The sequence below is a fragment of the Haemaphysalis longicornis genome, unplaced genomic scaffold (assembly GCF_048455015.1).
Source record: "Haemaphysalis longicornis isolate Haplotype H1 unplaced genomic scaffold, Haemaphysalis longicornis Haplotype H1 scaffold_17, whole genome shotgun sequence".
Classification (NCBI taxonomy): Eukaryota; Metazoa; Arthropoda; class Arachnida; order Ixodida; family Ixodidae; genus Haemaphysalis; species Haemaphysalis longicornis.
The window spans coordinates 3,339,391-3,349,818 of NW_027526276.1; the positions used below are offsets into that span (position 1 = coordinate 3,339,391).

Below are 10,428 nucleotides of genomic sequence, written 5' to 3' on the forward strand. Positions count from 1 at the left end.
CACAGAGCACAGGAAAATGCACAAAACTAATGCGGTACACTGATAAAAATGCCGAAAAAAGAACGCTGCACTTCGGTAGTGTCCCTACAGTCGTTCACATAGACCCGTGTCCTTCAAAAAGCGAAGAACGCCTTTTGAACCCTTTTCAGCCAATGACAGATGTCACCTATGGCACAAAATTGTCGGTACTGTAAAGGGGTGGTCGTCTAGTCGGCGAAAAAAAATGGAGAGCTGTTGCCTCGGCGTTGTGAATCAGTCACAACGGCACAAAAGGTGTTCGATCGTCTCTTCAAATCCGCACACATCACAAGTTGGCCATGCCAATAGTGTAGGCGTTAGCACCGGTGAAGACAACACTTAGCCACTGGCGACAAAGTAAGGTGACGTCCGAGCGTGGCACGCTAGTAGGAAGGTGGCGCTCTAAATCGGGGTCGAGCCAGTAAAGACGAGCTATCGAAAACTCTGGTGTGTTGAAGTTAGCGAAAGTGACTTTGCGGGGAATGGACCGCCGCGACCTTTATGCATCACGGCATGATAGAGGTATGCAGGTCAATCTGGCACTTTTGTGGACGCCATGAGCCGCTCTATCCCCATGTTCGTTTCCAGTAATGCCGCAGTGGCTTGGGAGAGAGAGAGAGATATAGAGAGAGAGTGAGAGAATCAACTTTTATTGAGCCCAATGAGGTAGTGGCTAGTGCATGCAGGCACCGGATGGGGTGGAACCGTCTTCTCGGGTCCCATATGCGTCTAGCAGCTCCTGGCCCCTGGTTGCCAGCGCGAGCTGGATCGTCAGGTCGGGGCTAGACAACAAGGTCTCCCATCGCTCTCGGGGGTCGGGTGTGGGAATAGGGGAGGGGGCGGGCGGATCTTAAGGGACTCGCACTCGGTAAGAACGTGTACCAGAGTGCCTTGTCTCTCCTTGCAGAACGGGCAAGTACTCTCGTACCTGTCAGGGTACATCTTGTTTAGAGGTGTGGGCAGCGCTAGCGACCCCGCCTGTATTGTTCGGATTACGGTCTGCTGCTTTCGGCTCAATTGTGGGTGAGGCCTGGGAAATCTGCATCTACGCTCTCTGTACATTTCAGTAATTTCTCTATAGCTCGTGACGGATAACTCTCAGGCGTGGTGATCGGCGAGTTCGTTTCCTTCCACCTTCAAGTGAGCCGGCACCCACACGAGCTCTAAGGCTCGCCTCGGGGGCCTTCGCTTGGACAATATCGCATGTGCCGCGGGGAACAACCTCCATTTTCGGAAGCTGGCGTACGCCTTCTTAGAATCCGTTACTATAGTGCCGGCCCTCGGATGTGTTAGCGCGAGGGCCACGGCAACTTCCTCTGCTTCGATCGATTGGGTCGTGCGGACCGATGCGCAGGTCACCAGGGTGTCTATGGTGGTGACCGCCGCCGTAGCCTTGGTTCCGTACTTGGGAAGCGCCGCGTCCGCGTGGAGGACGTCGGGGTCCTCTTCGAGCTGGCGGGACAGCGCCCTGGCCCTTGCGGATCGCCTCCCTTCGCTTTTCCCGGGCTGCATGTTCCTGGGAAGGGGCTTGGTCTTTACGACGTCCCTCCACTCGGTGGGTCATGTCTCGGTGTCTGGTTGTGGGTCGATGCCCCATGCCACCTTGTGCAAGACGGCCCGTCCGTGTTAGGTCTGACTTAGTCTGATCCTTTGGTTAGAGAGGTGGGCCTCCACCATTTCGTCCACCGAGTTGTGCCTACGCATGCCCAGAAGTTTCTCCGTGGACGAATGGACGGGCACTCCCAGGGCGAGTTTGGTCGCCTTTCTGACCACCGTGTCCAGGGCCTCACGGTCCGCCCTCGTCAGCTGGAGGTACGGGGCAGAGTAAGTGATGCGGGACATGATGAACGCCTGCACCAATTTCAGGGCATCGTCTTCCTTGATTCCTTGGTTCCTGTTGGTGACTCTTCTGATCATGCTCGAGATCTGCTCGGAGACGTTCTTGATCTTGTGTGTGGCCGCGGTGGCTTTGCCGTCATCGCGCAGCAACAGGCCCAGGATGCGGACTTGCTGTGTGAGCTTGATCTTCGGGCCGTCAATTGTGACGATTACGTTCGGTGGCGGTTCCTTCTTGGGCCTACCTGGCTGCACCATCAACAGCTCCGACTTCTGCGGGGCACAGCTCAGCCCGCAGGTCGTGGCGTACTCATGGACGGTGGTCGCCGCCCTCTGCAGGGTTTCTTCCACCCAGGCTTCGGAGCCCGCTCGGGACGTCCACACCGTAATGTCGTCGGCGTAGAGCGCGTGGTCCACGCCTTCGATCTCTTGGAGTAACCTTGGCAGGGGCAGGAGGGCAGGTTGAAGAGCAGCGGAGATAATGCCGACCCTTGCGGAGTGCCCCTGTCTCCGAGCTCGATCGGGTCGGACCGTTCCTCTCCTATCCTTATGGTCGCCGTACGCTTGGTCAGAAAGTTCTCGACGTAGCCGTACGTCCTGCGGCCGCAGCCCGTCTTGCGGAGGTTCTCGAGCACGCTTCCGTGGGACACGTTGTTGAAGGCCCCCTTGAGGTTCAACGCAAGTATCCCGCGGGGCGAGTGTCTCGTGGCCTTCTTGAACACCAGTTCGTTTAGCTGGCGGACTACGTCTTGGGTGCACAGGTGCTGGGGGAACCCGTACATAGTAGCCGGCATCTGGTTCGTCTCGTCCAAGAGCCCTTGGAGTCTTTGGAGAACCATGCGTTCCACAACCTTGCCTCCGCAAGACGTGAGCGAGATCGGGCGCATGTTCTCGATTGTCAGCGGTTTGCCCGGCTTGGGAATGAATCTCACTTCTGCTTCCTTCCATTCCGTGGGTAGTTCCGAGCGTTCCCAGGCCAGGTTGATGTGGTCCAGGAGCTCGGCCGTCGCCGCGTCGCTCACGTTGTTCAGGAGTCGGTAGGTAATGGCGTCCGTGCCGAGCGCGCTCTTTTTGTTACTCTTGTCGATAGCCGTCAGTAGTTCTGTTGTGGTAAAGGGCTCGTCCAGCTCAGGATTTTCGGGTGCCCCGTATTCCTCCGGCAGCGGGAACTGCCCGCACTCCGTCTTAAGATACTTCGCCTTCAGGTCTTCGATGAGCCTCTTGCCGTCCCCGCCGTAGGCGTTGAGGACTTTGGTGAGGTTTCGGTTCGTGGCCGCCCTACCGTTTAGCGGGTCGACCAAGTGACGCAGGAGGCACCAGGTCTTGCGCGCGGACAGCATGCCCTGCAGGCCGTTGCACGTGCTCATCCAGTTCTCCCGGCAGAGCTTGGCAGCGTACTCGGAGATTTGCTTGTTCAGCGAGGCTATGCGCTTGGGCAGCTTTGTGTTCCTTCTCTGCCGTTTCCCCCTCCGAGTCAGCGAGTGTCCAGCCGCCGACATGTGCGCGAGCTTTGGCGTCGACGAACGGTGTCTTTGCTGTCGTGGCGACGGTCTCCGTGAACTTATCGAGCGCGGCCTTCTGTTCTCTTGCCCACTCCGCGTACGGTCTTCCACTACTCTCCTGGGCTTCGGTGGAAGATTCGGCCGCTTCTGCCCCGCACTTGCATATGCGGTCCCAGTCGGTGATCCTCACCGTGCCGATTTCCGCTCTGAACTTGGGTCCTCTGATCGTCACGCTCAGGATGTCGTGGTCGGATCCCAGGCGGACGTCCTCGTTACGCCAGGTCGCGTCGAGAGTCCCCGCGAGCCACAAGAGGTCCGGGACGGTGTCCCCATTCGTGCCGGTTCCCCTTCGGGTGGCTGCTCCAGGCTCGTTGAGGAGCGCCAGTTCCAGGTCTTCCATCGTCTTCGCGAGGGCCTTGCCCCGCTTGGATTGAAACTTGTAACCCCATGTGGTGTGCGGGGCGTTGAGGTCTCCGAGGACCAGGAGCGGCCTGTTCCCCGCCAGCTGCTTCGCCTGCCCGACCGTCTCATCGAAATCGAGGTCCCTGCTTGACGGCCTGCAGTAGGCGCTCATCACGAACAGGTTCCCTCCGCTGCCTATGGTTCTCGTGTGCATCTCGACCAAGGTGTGTTCGCAGCCCTTCTGGGCCGTGAGGTGCTGGGTGGCCGCCACGTTGCTGCGTACCAGGAACGCCATCCCTTCTGCCGACGTGTCCGCGTAAGTCACGTATACCGGGATTCTGGGAGCCCTTGGAAAACAATACCATGCCAATGCCTGTGTACTGCATCATATAGGCGCTGGATTTCAGCCCGAAGTTATTCGTATGGGCCGTGGTGGACGGCAGACTGGATGCACTGAAAAGCAGGCCTCCAGTCGCAGAGCACAACCCATTTTAAATGCAGAGCATTTCAGTAACTCACGATGTCACCCGCGTTGACGTCCGTAGTCCGCACCGCACCCCTCCCTACTATATAAAAAAATACTATCTGTCGCCCGGTTGTGATCCGTCGACCCTACGGGCGGAACGCAATGTACATGGTGCTCTACCCACTGCGCCACAAGGCCGACACAGAATGAGACGCTATGAACGCGCCTTATATAGTTGACTCATTCAAATTACTGCTGACTAGCGTTCTCTCGTCAGCAGCTGCCACAAGTGCAACAACATTAACGTAACGCAAATTACTTAACGTCATGCGCCCCTGGAAATGCTCTGCATTTGATCGTGCCCCTCGCGAGGGGGATGTTTCACTGCATCTTTTCTTGGTCGCGGGACCCGTGGCGCCATCTGGCGGAGGCGCGGCACAACTCGTAGCACTTTCTTTGAAAAAGCGCCTCGAAAGCGCGGCAAATATGAAATAGGGATGACGCGCTTTCGAGGCAATCCGCCGACGCGGCTGCTTTGTGTACAGACTCGGCGGCGAGTGTCCCGGGATTCTGGTGCCGACCGAACCTCATTTTGACGGTTCTGCTCGTGGCGTGTTGCATGAAGGTCAGTGACGTCAGCGCTTCGAGGCAGCATGATGGCGTCGTCTTTTCCTTGCCTCGAACGCAACATGTGCGCCTATGCAATTTACGCTTGCTTTCTTGTCTTCAATTGATAACACGCAACGATAACAAATGCGCACTTGGTGATTCATCTAACTGAGAATCCAGTTTTTAACAAGGCGACGACGCATGCGCGTTTACAAGCGGCGTCGCTTTTTAATTAACCCTTTCACTGTCCGGTGTTTCTGGCCATGCCACGCCCCATGTTTTGGCTTGGTTGGGGCGTATGCGTATGCGCACCTCTTACTATACCATTTTTCTAGCCACTCCCGCTGCATAAATATAAGAAGGGCCTTCTGAATAGCTGTCTATTCAGAAGTGGTTGACGTCGTCTAGTTTGAAAGCTCAAAATGAATTTCGATTAGCGTTTGCTGTAATATAATAGAACCGGCAGAACTGGACGTGGTTACAGATCCATCCGTGTAGACATGGACCCGGTCTCTGCAGGTCCATGTAGAAAGACTACAGAGAGCTGTTCAAAACCACTAGGTCGTGGGCCCGCTTTCTTTTTTATTCCCGGGATGGTTAGATGCAGTTGTGGCTGTAAAGGCTGTAACAGGCCCCAAAGTGAAGACGATGACCCTGACGGAGATGCATATCTCGATGGCAAGCTTTCAGTGTGAGCGGCAACCACGATGCAAAAAGATGCCTGTGGTCGTGTTGAAGGCAGGGATGCAAGGTGGTGGTGAGGTAACCGAGTGAAGTGCCTAATGTGAGCTCTTAGTGTCTCCACTATCATGCTGGTTGTAAACGGGTGATCCCTTGAGGTGCAAATTGTAGCCATAGTTGACCTGTAACGCGGGAGTCCGAGCCATGTCCGAAGACCATGGGCTTGTGTAGCCTGAATTGCCTGTAGGTTAGTTTTACACGTGTTGCTGTAATGTAAACTACCAAGAAACGGGCATTGTATAGGAGTAACATCGAGTGCACCCAAACACCCCGCGTCTTTTCGGCCATAAACGTGAATACCTGGAAAACTGCAATGAGTCTTTCCTTCAGGAATGAAACTTGAGGAATCCATGATAGATCCGGATCCGCGACAACTCCCACCAACCGGTTACTTTTGGCGTAGGGAATAGTGTGTGAATGTAAAGAAATGTTATACTGCGACTTTTTTTGTGGGTAAAAGCAACCAGTGCACATTTCTCGGGAGCTTTTTCCAGGCCATTTTGAAGCAGGAACAAGAATGGGAGTGTGGGAGTGTAGCGACTTTCTGAAGTAGGGCTTGAATTAGAGAACATGAAACTCCCGATGCCCAAATGAAATGTCATCAGCACAGATTGAGATGTTGACGCTGGTTGGTAATGCGTAAATACGTCCTATAAACATGAGGTTAAATAATGTAGGGCTAATTACACTTCCTTGCGGGACACCACGAGAAACAAAGTGCGGTGATTTTGGGCCATCCGAAGTATCGACAAAAAAATATCTTCTGGTTAGAAAGCGTTGTATGGATCTAACTATCCGTCCACTGACTCCTTCATGTAAGGCATCCAGAATGGCATCATGTATTACGTTATCGTACGCTCCTTTTATATCAGGAAACAAAGCGGTTGACAAACGTTCGAGTTATTTGTTGCGCTGAACCTCTGTCACTAGGTCAATTACGTTGTCAATGGGAGAACATGCGGATCGGAATCGAGCCATATCATGTGGATAAATTTTATTTTGCTGGAGGTAACACTTCAGAGGACCCAAAACAATCTTTTCTACTAATATTTCAACGCAACTAGCAAGGGCTGTAGGACGACATGATGCCGGGTCAAGGGGAGACTTGCCTGCTTTAAGAACTGGGACCAGGTGGTTACCCTTTCAGTCGTCAGGGAACAAACCATCTTGCCATGACTGGTTTCATGACGGGCTTCTTGACCAAGGTGACGCAGGGCGGCGTACGTCACTCCGTCTGGTCCTCGTGAAGATCCCCTTCGGCAGAGATGTAGCACCGCATCGAGCTCTTCTATTGAAAATGGGACGTTCATGCAGGAGTCACGTGATACGGGGACGATGGGTATGTCCGCTTGGCTAGTCAAAGCTGGACCATTGGCGATTCTTAAAGGAGTACTGACACGAAATTTTTATGTTACGTTTTTTTCGCTGCTATGCGTGCCTACCAGCCCACTAATCATAGAATGACAGATTAGACGGTCGAGCGCAGCGTAAACATTCATTTACGGCGTCGTTTATTCGTGCCAGTTTCGGTTTCGACTGAAAAACGCCGAGTGGCCGCCATGACAGCATGTATAACATGACGTCACCATTCTTGCCGTATCGCTGCCTCTCTGGAAGCGCGCGCGAGCGAGCGCACGCGCGCGCCCAGACCGGCCGAGGTTTTCGCCGTCCCCACAGGCCCGGGCAGCATGACGTCAGTCCCAAAACCATGACGTGTACACACGCCCGAGCAGCGCACGGCAACCACAGCCAGCGCGTCGGCTTCGTCACGGGAGCCCCGACGTCGGCAGTTTGGGGCACGTAGCAGATGATGTCACGTCGGCCCGCTCTGGGCTTTCTCGTGCGGGCGAAGATTAAAATGAATTTTAAATATGTTTCGCTGAACGGTTGCTGTTGAAACTTGTTGGGAGATATCTCCTGATGAAAAGGAAGCGTTTTACATAGTTATCTCAGCTTTGAAATTTCGTGTCAGTACTCCTTTAAGCAAAAGTCCGCCGCTACGTCCACCTCGGCGTTTCTGGTGAAGCGCCAAAGCACTGAAAGGCCGATGATGCTATGTCGTTGTTCGAAAGTCTATTGCGGTGTTCCAGATGTGATACAACGGTTTCCGATCAAGCTTCTTGCAGAACGATTTCACGCGCGGTGCTTCCATCTGAACCATAGCACGTTCAATTTTTTTCTGTGTACGGCTTGCCTCACGAAAGTCAGGAATAGACTTTGTGCGCCTGCATCTTCGCTCTGCACGATGACGAATAGCTATGAAATGTCCTAGCACTTTGTCAATTTCTGCAACCTTATGATGCACTCGGAAAGAACGCATGGAATCTTGCGCAGTGCTGGTTACGGCACTTCCGAAAGTCGAGGAGAGTATCTTCCATTCGAGATTTAAACCTCTTCCAGTCCATTCGTCGGATGATTTTCCTAAGAAGCAAGCCATCAAAGCCATCGATCCTCAAGTATGTTGGAAGGTGGTCACTTCCACGGGTGTGAATATCAGTGAACCAGAGTGCTGTCAATGAGACTTCTCGAGAGAAAATCCAAATCCAGACAGCTACTATCCGTCGTTCCGCGATAAATGTAGGGCTGCCTTTGTTGACACAGCAAAGCCGATGACGGGATGTCAGTGAAACCAAGTTTCGACATCTTGGATCATTTCTGTGGCTTCCCCAAAGCATATGATGGGCATTATACTCCCCTATACAAATCCAAGTTCCACGGGCGTCTCTGATGAGTTTGTCTAATTTGCTGCAATTGAGGCGTCCTGAATAAGATAAATAAACCCCTATGAGTGTGTACGAGACACCTTTCATCTTCACTGTAAGGCAAATGTGCTGGTTGCTATCATGAGGTTCCACAGAATGGAGAACATATGTCAGCTCCCGTCGGATGAAAACCAGTACTTTACTGGACGCAGCACTAGATTATGAGTCCAATATTTCCTATCCAGAAAGCCTCAAAGTGTCAGCGTGGTTCAGTCCGCAAATGACGATGCTGTCTCTCTTACAATGAACGCTCAGCATTTAGCTCCCCGGCAGATTCAGTACACGTCCTCAGATGAGGTGTGCCTCAGAAATCGGTGCAATTAAAACCGCAAATGACACGCAGCATCAACTCCGCTGGAGCTCATCTTAAGAAAATATCTGCCAGCCTGCACCACGGCAAGTGTGAAGCGAAGATTGCACGTCAGTCGAGCGTCCTGTTGATAACCAAGATATTGGGGCAAAACGGATGACATTTATTACTTGCCTACGACCATACCGAGAGCCTAATACAGGTGTATTGCATTTGCAGCCCCACTTGTAAACAATCCTAACTAGCTATAAAATTGCACGGGTGGGGTTTCTTTACTTCCAGCAGCAAGCAGGCCGTATTGGGGAAAATGAGTTCATATTGCTTTGCAGTAATGGGCGCAACCTGATGCCAATCGGAGAGAAGTCATCAGTGCAACGTTACTACCACGAAATAATATTCGTAAAGTGGCTTCTTTTGTCTTTTTTACTGGTGTCCAATACTAGGCCAAATATCGCTGCTCTAATACATTTATTGCAAAAACGTTGTGTTGTAGTTAAAGGGACACTGAAGTGAATTTGTCAAGCTCCCGTTTTTGCTTGCACTGCGTAGACTGGCTCAAATTAGCACACTTTTCATCGTTTATCCGGTTGACAAATCGGTAATTATTTTACAAAGCGCGAAAGAAGAAAAACTACCATGCGCGGTTTGCGGCGGCCGCACCAACTAAGGCTGTGACGTTCGGAGGAGGGGCGCCGTGATTGGACGATACCCAAGGTTAGCAATCACACAAGTTTCGGTTTCGGTTCTGTAAAACATAACCAATGGCGTTGTTGGATGGGCATTCTCAATATCTCAGTAATCATCGTACCGCGCTTCTGCCATGTTGTCGGCTGTAAAATGCACAAGATAAGCCTCCCAGGACGGCTTGTAGTCGTAGCATTCACTAGCCGAGACCTACGCAGTGCATGAACGCCCTCCGCGTACCCGCAGACGCCCAAATGTCATGCGCTTTTCCCCCATATTTGGAGCTTGCCTCCCTCATGCCTGTATCGTAAAAAGCGTGTTCGCACCAGGCCAAGGGTCTGTTCATTCTGGCCTGTGCCCACTGCCTGCAAGCAGTCGGTGCTTATGGCAACAGCACGCCAACGAGAACTCGCTAGCGCGCCAGTGCCAGCCTGCGCGCGTTTTGTGAACTAGTTCGTGCAGCCATGAACGTTGCGGCCAAAAAAAAGGTGAACTCAGTATAGAAAACATCGGCGGAAAGAAAAAAGTTAACTTACACAAAAAAAAAGCACGTACCCGCGGGGACTCGAACTCGTGACTTGCAAAACATTGGCGGTGACGTCCCTAGCGCCCCAAACCACTGAGCCACGGGGCGGGACGCGAAGGCCTTGCTAATATAGGGTATATATTGTACAACCGGTTTACACTTTTATTTAGTTTTGGCATTTCAAGCGGCTTAGGTGACTACTTGTTGTACTGCGATCGTGCAGTAAGCGTCGCCCGAGTTTCCACAGTAGCTCACGTCTAGCAATTGCATTTCGTAGACGGAAAAGCGTTCGCAGATGCGTAGTCGTGCTGCTGACCGCTGTGCTTGTTCGCCGAGCGCAAAAAAGTGCTTCCCGCGCCCTAGTTTTACGCTGTACGGTAAAAATATCAGTTGATTTTATTTCCTTAGTACCTATATTGACTTCGCTGACTCTTCTTCCGCCTTCAAGAGGCCTTATATTTTCCTACTGGCGTACCAGTCAGCGAAGCGTCGCATGTGCGCTTGTGCAGCGCTTGTGTGAAGCGACCTTGACTTGGAGCTAGATACAGTGTACAAACAAACCAAGTAAAGAA

General features: G+C 52.6%; 1 protein-coding gene across 1 annotated transcript; it reads right to left on the reverse strand.

The window, feature by feature from the left end:
- Positions 1–1,644: 1,644 nt before the first annotated feature.
- Positions 1,645–4,053, reverse strand: LOC144166431 (uncharacterized). The gene is made up of 5 exons (XM_077695957.1): positions 3,352–4,053; positions 2,787–3,308; positions 2,294–2,705; positions 1,924–2,222; positions 1,645–1,824 (listed from the first exon to the last, which is right to left on the reverse strand). Exons 1-5 carry the CDS (start codon positions 4,051–4,053, stop codon positions 1,645–1,647), a joined length of 2,115 nt encoding a protein of 704 aa, XP_077552083.1.
- Positions 4,054–10,428: the final 6,375 nt, after the last annotated feature.

Coding starts and splice junctions, on each gene's coding strand:
- LOC144166431 (XM_077695957.1), bottom strand. CDS start 4,053: ATGGCGTTCCTGGTACGCAGCAACGTGGCGGCCACCCAGCACCTCACG. Junction 2,706..2,786: donor CGGAATGGAAGGAAGCAGAA/GTGAGATTCATT, acceptor TGCGGAGGCAAG/GTTGTGGAACGCATGGTTCT. Junction 2,223..2,293: donor GCCCTCCTGCCCCTGCCAAG/GTTACTCCAAGA, acceptor GGACGTCCCGAG/CGGGCTCCGAAGCCTGGGTG.